General features: G+C 38.8%; 1 protein-coding gene across 1 annotated transcript in view; it reads right to left on the reverse strand.

The window, feature by feature from the left end:
• DISC1 (DISC1 scaffold protein) overlaps positions 1-13,983 on the reverse strand; it is a 205,931-nt gene that overhangs the window by 99,700 nt on the left and 92,248 nt on the right. Inside the window, 1 exon segment of the mRNA XM_049831349.1 lies at positions 5,078-5,266. Within this exon segment, the coding sequence (XP_049687306.1) occupies positions 5,078-5,266 (189 nt within the window).

The following is a 13,983-nucleotide window of genomic DNA, read 5'->3' on the forward strand; positions in this document are numbered from 1 at the left end:
TATTAAAAACAAATATTTAAACTAAAAAAAAAAAAAAAAAAAAAAAGATTTCCTAGTGGGAAGCATGTACTTCTATTATAAGACTCTCAGTGTTGAGTCTGTCAGAATAAAAATGTGTCTTTAAAAGAGAGCAAAAATGCTTTGCAGTAAATGTTCATTAACAGTTTGATAAATCACATCCTATACAATTCTATATGAAGCACAGAACCTGCTTTTCATAAATATTTCAGTATGCAAAGCCAGTATTACTTTAAGCAGCACCAGGAGCGGTTTCTGCTGTCCACATGACACTAAGCTTCAGACTAATTAATTGCATGCTCCATAACGGCCAAATATGCAGCTTTTTGAGCAATGGCTGTAAAAAGCCTAGGAGAATTTTTGTTACTCTTTGCAGCACATTCTGAACACATTTTATTCTTAAGTAGCTAAATCAAAACATACATTTTAAAAAAAATAAAAAATGGACTTGGATAGGTTTCTCTTCTGTTAGAGGACAAAAAGCTACGAGATATTCTGTGAAAGCGTGCAGAGTATGTGCATTGAACATACTCTGGAAGAGGAAGAAAAAACTGAGTGTGAAAGAAAATTCCAGCTTCCTGAAACCCCCCTTTACTACATCTAATTCACTATTTAATAAATATATCTGTTCAGTTCCAGAAAGCTTCACTCTGCGAGAAGGCTGGTAAGAGCTTCACGACTTACAGAAGCAATTTCTAAGACAATAAAACTCAGTGATGTCAATCAGAGTTGAGCAGTAGAGACTGAAGTATCAGTCTCCAAACAATAGTTTTTTAAAAAAGGGTTAAAAAGCTTGTTTTGATGTGCATGATAGCATTTATTTTATATTTCCTCTAGAAATTAATTCAGTATAGAAATTCTACTTAAGATGACTTGGCAAGCACAACCCAGCAATTAGATCGCAAAATACAGTCCCCCTAGTTTTGTGCATACATGCATTATTTACCAGGACATGCTTTCCCAAAAGTGTAATAGGGGCAGAAAATGGCTGAGTGCAGCCACAAGAGGAATTCAGCAAATGAGGCAGGAAAACCTGCCCATCAGTACTGGTAATGAGGAAACCAAGACAAGAGGGTAGGTTTCATTTCCAGCCCTGGGTTTCAAATGCCAATCAACCCAAGCCGGGATTTCTAAGCACAATCCAGCAGTTTGGCAGACAGACGAGTAATTAAGCTTCACTTGTCTGGTTGTTGTGGGCTGCAAAGCAGTTCTCTTCCTTGCCATAACAGAACCTTCTGACTTTATGAGGCAGATCCACTCAACAGTAAAGCACAAAACCTTCAGTGATTTTCCCAGAACCATTACACCTTAGGCTATAGCAATACCTGCAGTCTAGAAGAATGTAAAGCTCACACAGAGTATCACTTGACTTCCAATCTGTTTATTGCAAGTGATTAATTCAATCATGATTGATGCTACAGCAATCAGGAAACTTGGTTTCACCACCATTTCAGGTAAAATTACATGACCTCTGTGTCCCTGGCTTTCCTATCTGTAAAATGGCAATAACAGTTGATCACTTTTATAGAAGTGTTTTGATGCCCTCAGAAGAAAGCTACTGTCTAAAGGGCAAATCAGTACTGTTCATCCTAAAATGCTAATAAATAGCATTACTTGTCGATGCTTCTATTATCTAATGGGAAAAACATTTTTGAGCATCTCTAAAAATACGAAAAGATTTTTGTCAAATCTCCTTTACAGGGAGCACTGACAGCTCTCAGCACAGTAAGCCAAGCCTGATTTTTGCACTACATCTGCAATATCTTTTATACTTGGGCAGCTGGCACAAAGTGAGAAAATTCATTAACATGCTAATGATGTGTCCTATTTAAAATTCCAGCTCTGATTATTGTGTGATTAAGTCTCTTCCCTTGACGTCTGCTTCCTTATATTCTGCATTACTGTGAGAAATCAACAATTATTAATGAAGTAAAGAATAGGTGATCAATTTATACACAAGAGAAAGACAAACATACACACGTATTTTAGCATTTCCATTTCTTTGTTCAATGTTTTCCAGACAAAGTGGTGTTATCTTCAGTTAAAAAAAAATAAAATTCAAACTAAGTTTTCAGGAAGTTCGCAGGCACAAAAGATAACAGTTCAAGTGCCAGATGATGTAGAAATAGCCATGTGTAGGAATACCTGCACAGAAGGCTTAAAGGTGATATATCAAAAAAAGAGGAAGGGCTCCTGATGCAGAGAAAGAAGAAGATTATTCCTTGGAAACAAACATGAAAGCAAGAATGAGGAGACAACAGCTCCAGTCAATACAGTTACCTTTCCTGGAGAAAAATGATGCATCTCCTTTCTACAGTGAAAGACATATAAACTCACTAACATTTGAACTAGCATAAACCTTCAAAGATGAGAAGGCTATGGGACCTCTTTCTCTACGTTACTTTTGATAACCTACGTTTAGTTTATGGATGGATGCCTATTTCATAAAGAGTTGAGCCAAAGTGTAGCACAATCACGCTGCAAGGAGGAATCACAGCTACATCCCTACTGCACACCAGGACACGGATCAGCCAGCCTAGACCAGATCATTTTTGCTGTTTAAGTTAGCATGGCTAATTTGCCCTGAAGGGCTCCCTAATGAACTCTGGGTAGACATAGTAAAATAAGCTGGAGGACAGTAACATCCTCGGTTAGTAGAGCTAGATGGAGAAAGGATTTCTCTCCCTGGCTTGTAGCTGTAGAGGGAGAAGTCAAACTAACCAGGAATGGGCTGCACCAACCCACGGGACCGACCACTCACGAATTTAACCCACAGCACAGAGCAGCTGAGCCCGTGCTGCACTACTAGCTCAAACAGCAGAAACATTTTAGGAGCCATTTTCCTGCCAGACTACCCTCTCCCAGAATCAGAGTGTCACCACCAGCAGCAGGTCAACACATTCCCCATCACGAGCCCCACACCTGTGCTGCATCATCCCTTACGCCAGTGCTGGCACTCCCACCATGAGCGGTGGGTCTCACGGGTGTGCTACCACCCCACTCACATCAGGTTTCTGGTCAGCACTGGGCTGGCATATGGGATGGGGCAAGAACAGAAGGAAAAGGCAGAACTACTCGTCTCAGCAGCAACATGGTTTTTACTGGCTTAAATGAACCACAAAGCCTGAGGCTGTGCAGTAAGTCAGGTCGGCTACCCCGACACAAATCGCACCCATCACAGCGCAGACAAAGGCAACACAATTATCTCCAGTTCTTTTGAACAACAGCAAAAACAAATGGTATCAAAATTGCATTCCAATTGTTTATGCTTTATTCCCCAAACATGAAAGTACCGTACAAAATAACAACTGGTTCATAAAAGCGGATGCCATCTTTAAGATAAAATCTATTTACTGTTTTCCATAGAGTATGAGAGGGTTTTTACTCAAATAAACCCGTTGGTATCAAACTCATGCTAGTGTTCTCAAACCTAAATGAGTTTCCATTTGTTAAAGGAGAAAATGATGTAGCTTGCATGCCAAGGGGGCAGCAACAAAGAAAAGGGAAGATCTCAGACTTCAGTTTATGTATCTCTGACTAGTATGTGCTTGATAGAGTTTTATTTTACACAAGGGTAAATTTCTCCCTGCGTCTACAGAATCGCAATAAATTAGAAGAACAACCCACATAGTGAACACCCAGTATTTTGCAACTTATTGTCATAAATTGTAGGACAGGAGAGGTCAGACCAAGAAGACGCCTCGTTACAGCTACCTAAATGCAAATGAGACAAAAAGAATGTATGAACTACAACCAATTCTGTTGCTTCAGCAAGACTCTTGCACAGCTTTTGTTTGAAACCCTCCTGAAGAAAAATACAAATGAAAAGTGCATGTGTATTATAGGAAGTTTAACTGTCCTAGAAACAAAGGAGCAACGAAATGGACAGATTGGAAAGTCAGAACCCCCTTCAATTCACTTGCAAATCCAAGCAATGAGGAAGCATGGCCTGATGTGGGGTTGAATCACACAGCTTAGGTAACAATGCACTACTTTGAGGAAATAATTTTTTAAATTTTTAACCCTTCTAGTGTCTAAGAAAGTTCTTATCTAGTAGAGTGCGTGTGTATGTACATTCATCTATGCATCTTTAAAATATTCTCTTAGACGTATTCCATTGCCTACAAAACATTTTGTTTCTACAATAGCTCCTGCCTGTCCACTTGCCTATGAAGAAACTTCATGTACTTTTAAAACAGAGGCACTTCCCTCTCTTCAACCAACCTACTGCTCATAAGATCCTGAAAAAGGAAAGACATTTCAAAGCCCTAGAGCTTTAAAGTAGCTCTCAGATTTATACTTAGCTGTTTAGAGGTAACTATAGTAACTGTACATTGTAGTCAATTAAATGTTATTCAGCCTTTTCATTTAATCAGGCAGTAAGGCCATTTTATCTGCTTAACTTCAGGAGAGGGTACAGCAGATAAGAGGATAAGCCCAAGTCTCAGAATCAGTAGCTTCCCCAGTAATTGCATAGAACCTCCCCAATTCCACCGTAACACTACAACCCAAGCACACTATTTAACAGTTTTATGTGAGCTGTTTCGCAAGCTGTTTAACCCCCATCTCAAGCAGAAATTTACAAAGAGTACTCTTGCCTTCAGAACCAGGCACCTCATGCGTTCAGACTCATCACTAAATATGTTATATATATACTTAATATTTAGTTATATATACTAATATGGTTCTACTGTCACAGCCAAGCGCATCTACTGCTTCCACATAAAAGTCTACCTATGTTTCTCTGTATTTGAGTAACTGCACAGTATCATCAACATTATTATTACAAACATACGCTTAGAAAAGAAAGTTTTTGAAAAGTGGGCTTAGATCTCCAAAAACTGTATATTGCTGGGATAACCCTTCTCTCCGTCAACTTCCCCCACCTCCAGTGGAAACAGCCGAGAGCATATTCAGCATGTTGTTTATCTAGGTCCTGGCCAAAGTTTCCTCAGAAAAATTGGTACGTTTCGTGAAATGCAGGAAGGTTCATCAAACCCAGTAAACTTCTAGGCGCTCACGACTGAGCAAAAGCTGTAACAGCCTGTGAACTACTTACCAAAGGCAGCCTCTCCTTGTTCAAGTTCTTGTTTCAGTCTGGTGTAATCATCTTTAATTCTCTCTAATTTTCGGACATTTCTGGCACTCAGAACCAACAGTTCATTGAGAAGTCCTTCCAGCCCCTCTTTCTCAGATGTTAATGATCTTATTTCTTCTGTCAGATCCTTCGCGGTACTGAAATTACTTCCTGCATGTTTTGCGGGAGCAGGGGGAAGAGGGAGGAAAGAGAAAATGAAGCAGACACTTGCAACATCAGTAGGTTACACAGCAAACAAGGGAAATTAAGCAACTGTACTTCCCAACATCAACCAAAAGACCAATTTTGGAGGGGGCGGGGGGGGGAGAAACTGCTTTGCAAGCATCCATTTTATTAACTCACTACAGAAAGACTCATAATTGTAGCACATTTACACTTATACTCACAGAAAGAATTTTTTTATTGTTGATAAAATTTACATTTTCTGAGAAAACCTTTTCCCGAGGTCCACACTTCAGAAAACATCATACTGTAATTCACTGATCATTGCAAAGTCTGTCAGACCATTTCCATGTTTTGGAGGATACTTCAACTCACAGTATTTTTGAGATAGATACTATCAATCTGCTAGACCCTGAAGTATTTCCTCCTGCAACGAAGCAGCACTATGCTGTTGTTCATAACAAGCACCAGAAGGTTGTTTATAAATGACTTCTTGCATTTCTTAAGTTACCTGCACCCTGTGCAAAGACCATCAAGAGATGTTCTTCTGAGACAACATATTTAAAAGTCAAAACTCTCCACTTCTGGCTCTCCCTGAAGCATGAAACCTCAGAGACCAGCAGAATACCTCAGTATCACCAGCTCACAGTGCTCTGTAATTTTTAAAAATGTTTGGCTCCTTTGGACAGGGATCCAGAGTCAAAAGTTCAATTCCCAATCCGTTTACAGTGTAGCCTAGTAACGTTTGCCCGCTTAACCTTTCTGAAAACCATTTTTATAAGGACTTGGAGAGGAATGTTTCCTTACTTCACAGAGAAGACTTAAATACAAGTGCGTGATGACAGTGAGATGCTCACCTATTAAATGATTTTTATATAGCAGCAGAGTAACTATTACAATGCTACATTTATACAGCTGTACCTCTATCTCTTCAGTGATTCAGCTACTTGGCTGGGAAAAAAACAAAACAAAACAAAACAAGCAAACCAGAATCCCACAAACACCTACAAAAACCCCCACTGTAATCTAAAGAATACTTGACAAAAATAATTTCCATGTAGATTTGCCCAATACAAGACAAAAGATCTCTAGCACAAGATTTAAACTCTAGCACCATCCTAACTTAGGAAAAATGTGGTGGTATGACCTAGTAAGTAAAGGCATCTAGTAAGTAAAGGCACTTTAGAAAATTTAGCTTTGAAGCAAATATTAATGTAAAGCACATCCAGTCGCACATATGTCTCATCAGCTTCTGAAGTACATGCAATGACTTTAGACTCCTGAAATAACTTTATAATACCACCTGCATTATTCAGATATAAAGGTGTCCTTTGGCTCTTCTTTCAAGAATATAATAAACTGTTGCTTATTCACAACAGAGCAATTAAAAAGTTTATTTTAGAAATTTTGGTGTTTTTCATTTAGTTCTAAGGGTATGGTAGTTTCAGTCAACCCCTCTTCCTTGCTTAAAGCTGACTTTGTTTTGTTTTGGGTTTAGAAGTTTAAAACTCCCCTATTTCTAATTCTCAGCTAAAACTCTGTTTGCCAGTTCTATCTCACAAAGAATTATACAATTAAATAACTATAAAAATGCTTTACAAATAGAAAGATCTTACGGCTTACCAGTGCATTTATTAGGAAACAACAGCAAAAATTTTATTATCTTAACCTGTCACCTGTTTCCAAGTGGGGAAAATACAGCAGCAAGATAAGCAAGACAAATTCACCAGAAAAATGGCAGATATTCAGATGCTTCTAAGGCAACAAGACTTAAAATTAAACTGTGCACCTTTACTTCACCTGAACTCATCCCAAGCATCAACGCACAAGAACCTTAATAAAACATAAAAGCAACAGATTCTTCATTAGAATCTGGAGCCTGCTCTTACATTTCACAAGACAGCAAGGAAAAAGGTATGATATTACATATGAAAGTTTTATACATATTGAATGGATCTTAATCCCCAGAGGGGAAGTTCATATCAAAACTGAGGCTATGAGGAAATGGCATCAGATATACATACCCAAAAGCCAAAACTGCCTCACGCAGCTCCCCCTGACAGCAGAAACGTCTGGAAGTCTGCAGTGAAAATTCAGAAGAGCATATACAAACTCGTGCACCACAAGTGCCATCAGTGACCTCAATCACAGCAACCAAAATAGCTGCTTTCAAAATGCCATAAGAAGGTTGATTTAAAAATTAATATATAATCCCTAGCTGCCAGCGTTAAAAAACATGCCCTCCTGGGATTTTTTGTTTGTTAAGAGACAAAGTCACATTGCATGCTGTAGAAACATTCCGAAGACACGTGTCAAAATATTTTATTCTACTAATATTATCCTGAAAATGTTAAATTTCCTCTTTTTGATGATAAAATAATTATTTTGCCTAAGTAAACACAATAACTGTTACTTTGTCAACCACTCAGAGCAATGTTTTATATAGCCATACAGCTGGGAGAGTTCTAGTTGAGTGACGCTAGATAAATAAAGTCAGTCCTGACTCTTCCCAGGAAACTCAAAAAAATCACTGAAGCTAGTAGGACTGCTCACTCAGTAAATCTGTACAGAGACAACAAAACTAAAGAATTAATACTCTAAGACCAAAGCTGAGCTTCTGGTCTAAACCAAGACACAAGACAGGGATTCTATGAGAGGGACTGAAGAGTGAAACGCCACTTTTCCCATCCTTCCTCCTGTCTCGCAGTGACACTTACTAGCGATGTGCAATTGTAGCCACTGCATACATGTTCATATAAACACACTGGGCACAAAGTGGCACACCAAATGGGGAAACCCACAAGTTCAGAAAACTGTATATAAATGTCCAGGCTAGAAAGTCTGTTGCTCTTTAAATCTATTCTCTTTCAACTTGAATAAATACATGGAATCAACAGTGCTTGGATAAAATTGGGGGGGGGATAACCACATGAAGTAAAGTTAGGATTATAATAAAGTCTGAAATCATTTCACATGAACTTGGCCGAACTCATTATACTTCTGCAAGTACAACACTGGAAAGTCCTATTTTCACTTTCCAGCTAATTCAAAGTATCCAGTGCTTTGAACAGGTTGAATAACATGCTTGCAGTACACTGTCATAAGGAGATGAGTATGTACACTTAACTTTGAGAGGCTGAACCTTACCGTTATCTCAAAAGACAGCAACAAAAACCTAGTTTAAACTTCCTCCTTAATCTTGCCCTCTGGGGCACTCTCCTCACATACATCCTTCATCCCCCGCTCTCTACAGACAGTGACATCAGGTAAGCTCCAACAGCTTGATGTGAAGGTCAAAAATACCAGCCAAATCAAGCAAAACAACCCAAACTGGAAAAACGAAAAAAGAAAAAAAAGAAAAAAGATAACCCCAGGCACAAAGTAATTATATAATTGCCTTTACATACTGTAAACATAAATATTAACTTTACCTTATTTTCCTCTCCTCCCCAAATTATACTTTTATGGCAATATACTACAGCTAAATAGTGCTCTGCACATCAAGTATATTTTCTCTATACATAGCTACACGCCACAAACTCATGTCCATTATAACAGCTCATTGTCAGATTTTACTATATCGGGCAGATTGTTACCCATTTAGTAGCCTCAAACTAACATATCGTTATTTTGATACAATTTGCCAGCAACAAATTGATTAAAATATGGTTTGAAATCTGTCCCATTTTGTAAAAACCAACAAATGTGTTATTATTTAAGCTTTGTTAAATATTTCCACTTCAAAATACAAGACAAAGTTAATGGCCTACAACTTTTTTACTCCCACTTTTTCTCACATTTATGCCAGAAATTACATACACTCATAGTTTCCATTATTCATGCTTGAAGGAGAGAAGTACATCCCATCCCTACTGAAACTATGTTCATTGCAGTAAAAGCAAAGAAGCAATTTTTGCATAACAGTAAAGCAGACATACTGGACATTGGCTTGAATGTAGGAAATGATGGACCGGTCATTATTTATCATTATCTATAAAGCTAATTCTTTATAGACTAACACTACCTTTAATAATACGTAAGCACTGGAATTCAATGCTGAAAATCCTCTACCTTGTCATTAATGAGACTACAAACCGATTCCAACACCAGAAAAGAAATTGAAGAAAATAAATATCATTCAGCTGCTCACAAAGAAAAGAGAAAAAGCTAAAAACATGACAGAAATGTAAGATTTTGGAAGCACTGCCAGTGTGTTTGCACCTCTGAAAAAACAAATAGCAAATGAGGGACAGTCTACCATCTCCTGAAACGTTTTACAGAATTCCAGCATATTTGAATCACAATCACTGTTTCTAAGCATTCACATGTGCCAACATTTTCATCAAGCATCACGCAACTGAATGATTGATGTGATCCTGAAAGATAAAGTAACAAAATCCACCTAGAAGCAGGCGTAAGACTACACAGATGTACATTTGGAGGAGGAATTCTCTGCCACAGAAAGCCTCTTGCACCCGGACTGAATCAGTCACCACAGAGCAACCTAGGATAAAAAAAAAAAAAAAAAAAAAAAAAGGGGGGGGGGGGGGCAGGCAAAAACCACAACAATAATAAAATCTTAAATCAGTAATAAAATCTTAAATCAGTAATAACAATTCAAAGGTTCAAGTGAATATTATCAATGAGTGAAGGCACAAGAACCCTGAAGAAAGAGGCAGCGGTTTGGAAGATAGCAATACTGAGACAGAACCTGTTCCACGGGGCAATATTGGCGACTGCCGGGCCACCAGATGCTCTCAAGTGCTGGCACTGGTGGTGACAAGTCTAGCCCAGGAGCACGAGTCCCAGCAATTTACTATATGCATTAGCCAATAAGTGGTTGCTGCAAGTCGCATATAATTCTCTTTCAGCACGGTAAAGGATGCCCAACTGACGGCATCTCCAAGGCTGAAGTCACCCAATAGCACAGACATGTGCACGCAGGCTCCCCTACATAAATCACTTCCCCCTCCCTCATAGCTCCCATTCACCTTATGCCTTTCAATCTCTGGTTCTTTACATCTCCCCTCTCTCCTGCCTTTGCCTTCACTCACTACCGCTACCAGTGGAGCAGAAGGGACACGCTAAGAATAGGGAAACAGCCCAGACCTATTCTCCATGATCTTGAGGGCTACATCAACCCCCTTTTTACCAAGCAGGTCAGGAAAGAAAACCAGAGAAGGCTCAGCGAGAGAAACATTCACGCCACCTCGGTTTAGGCACCAAAAGTGCAAGCACTGAGGTTCAGAGGTTTGTCACCGTGGCTCCCTGGGCAGTCAGTGGAAAGAGGGACATCACTGCGCCCTTCCACAGACAGCACAGGGGTTTTCTCGCGTCCCCTCCAGACCACAGCACAGCCTTTCTGTGGGGCAAGAGCACCTTCCCTTCATAGTTCTCCCCATCTAACATTTCTCCTTTGAGCACAAAACCCCAGAAAAAGAACTGCCAAAGAGATTACTAGACCTTCTCTCCCACTCCAGGGGTAGCAGCTTAGGTAACAGGAGAGAAAAAGAGTAAGTTGTTACATGACTGACTGACTGCTGCAACAGAAGCAATGATTTTCTGCTGTCTGATCACATATCATGCTGGAATTTCAGCTACAACAAATTATCCTTGAAGTTCACTGAAAGCCAGTAACATCTAGCAGTCTCATCTGGGAATGAGATAAAAAGACAAATAGCATAGCTGTCCAAGGTCTGCGTGACTGTTTGAGAGTTGCTTCGGGGGGCTCACTGGCATTACTTTTTAAATGAGTTAATAGGCTTGCCAAGAAGTACAGCACTTGCACCGACACACGGTGGCAAATTTTACTTCATGGAGCATACAGTGACTGTTGTGGGAAGACATACTAATACACAGCATTGTATGCTGGAGCCAGACACTGCGATACAGGCACGAAGAAGGATTAATCTCAATATGCCTCTGAGCCATCAACCCAGACTGCTGCTGGAAGCAAAAATCTGAAAGTGGGGAACCAGCTATGTCACCTGACAAGACACAGACCTCTATCAGACTCCAATTCATCAAAAAACTAAGCCTTCATGAGAAGGCACAAAGAGGCATTGGTATTTTTGCCTCTACGACTAGTCGAGTTCTCCAGCTGTTACCAAAACAACGGATCTCAGAAACAGGGAAGGTAAAAAAACCCAGGAGCGCCATTGCCTTCCAGTGAAAGACAAATTAAGAGCTGTGTGCAGCGTGTCTGGTGAAAATCTCAACATCATGTCAAGAACTTTATGCTCGCATGTGTATCTGCGTGAAATGACAGAATACAGCGCAGGCATGAAAGCAGGACATCCACATTACCAAAACACAGAGGTGTATGGCTGAAAACGTCCTTCGGCCTCCACTGGCATCTTCCAGCCTGACCGCTCAGACCCCTCTCGAACATACTCATTCCCAACAGGAATGCTCAGCACCAAAGCTGGAAGGGTGGGGGCTTTTTTCTTACAGTTGCTTTCTGAGCCATGCAGAACTTGTCCTAAATGAGCATGAAGGAGCAGGCAAAGAGGCAACGGTCCTAGCATTAAGTTTTGTGAAAATATGGTATCTAGTATTTATGCCATACTATTTATAAACTACACTTCTACAGTGACATAAGGAAAAAGCCCTTTTCATTGTACTGCTGGAAATCATCCCACAACAGTATTTCCAAGCTGCCCCCACTTGCAGGTATTCAATGAAATAGAGATAGTGCTAATTATAGGGTGATGACACATGATCTCTCACTGGTATAGACAGTTTTAAGATCAGAATTTATTTTTTTTTTTTAACTACTGAAAAGTGACCTCATTCTAATTTCTGTGTTTGGATCTAATTTGTATTTGCAAAGACATAAGGAAAGCTAATGACATGCACCTCATAGATAACTACATAATGAAGTCAGTATTTCATTCACACCTGCTTAGCTCCCTGCTAGCCACTTTCCGGCTACCTAGTCCCACGCTATTATGCATTCTCAAGGGGCAGGGGGGATCACATAGAGTCTATGAAGACATTGTAAAATATATCAAACCTCTTTTATTCAAATATGGGAAACAGATGAAATGATGACCAAAAATTCATTTTGGTTTACATCCTCCCTCCTGTTCCCAAATTATTTTCTTGCTAGAGGAAAAAGGAGAAACACCATTTCTCACATATGATTTGCTCTCCTGCAAAACAGGCCAAAGTAGTAAAATAAATTTTAATAATATTTCTACAGTTAGATTCACAATTGCTTACACATCGTCCTATTTGAATTTTCTCACTGGTTTAGGATTATTTCATCTGCAAATTATCCCCCCCCCCCCCCCCAAATTTCATGCTAAATAGACACACAATGCTAACAGAAACAACAGAGTATCATGTATTGCAACGGTGTTCCCATAACCGATGGCAAAATTTTCCTAAGAATGTTAAGAGCTACTATAAGAAGCAACTGTTAACAATAATCACATGCAGGTTTCTAAGCACTGACATTAAGGTGTTTTGTTTTAATAAACAACAAAAAAAACCCTACCAGATGCTAAACCAAAAAATTTCATTGGTAAGTATTTACAAATGTGTATGTCAACAGTAACATCTCATGCAGTCAGGAGTACTTGTTAGCTGTAATTAGCTAAAGCTACTGACTTAAAAACCATGAACAATATAATAAGATTCTACTAATTAAGTCTGGAGAAAAATTCTGAACTAGCATCTCAGGAGTATTAACTGCAAGTTATTTATCACAACAGGCAAATGCCAATCAGAAATAAGGGAGCTGTTGATATAAAGGATCTGAATTGTAACTGTTGACAGAAATACTTCTTGAACATTTAAGTATGGGCTTTAACTAAATCTACTGTATTTATTCTATGGCCTTCAATAATCTAAAGATTCACAAAACTCTTTTTTCTCCTCCAAGTTTAATTTTACACTTCTTCCAAGGACAAAATAATAGGGAGGAGAGACATTTACATATGTAGCATCGTCTCTTTACAGTATCATTTATTATACAGTCTTAAAATCCAAGGTATTGTACCAACAGAACTAATAGAATTGTTATGCTGACATTGCATTTATTGTGGTATTTTCCCCTCAAAACAAAATCAGCTACATTCTTACATTTTCTGGTGTAAATACACCAATACTGTAAATCAATGTGTTTGGAATAGAAAGTACAGTTCACATGGAAGATCAATGTTGTCTGAAGCTATCAAGGTAGTCATTAAAGACTGAGGTATATATCATGCTTTCAAAGTCAACACATCATTAAGTCATCACATGTAAAGCTCTGAAAAGTAATGTATCCCTTAGTAAATATATTCTTAAGCTCACCTAACTTAACTTTTGGGATACATGAATCCAGATGTGTACAACTGCATTCAGTTACAGTTTTGCCTTGACACTGTTCCCAAATCACTTAACTCTGCTTCCTCAAGGAAAATGCTATGTTAAATGAAAATGATGCAACATCTGTTTAGAGAAAAACAGTTATTCTCAGTATCCATTAGTACTGTTGTTTGAGGAAATTGTTTGAATGAATGATCAAACTGCTACAGTAAAAAAGCAGAAATAACAGACATTTATCCCTGCCTGATGCTTCCAGACTAAGTGAAAACCCCTAACTATGACCACCAAACTTTATTATTACTGCATATTTATATATAGACTATTAATTCCCTCTGAATTTCATGTTATTCCAAGGCTGTCCTTAAATAATTGCATATTACCCAATTGAC

This window comes from Accipiter gentilis, chromosome 28 (assembly GCF_929443795.1).
Source record: "Accipiter gentilis chromosome 28, bAccGen1.1, whole genome shotgun sequence".
NCBI lineage: Eukaryota > Metazoa > Chordata > Aves > Accipitriformes > Accipitridae > Astur > Astur gentilis.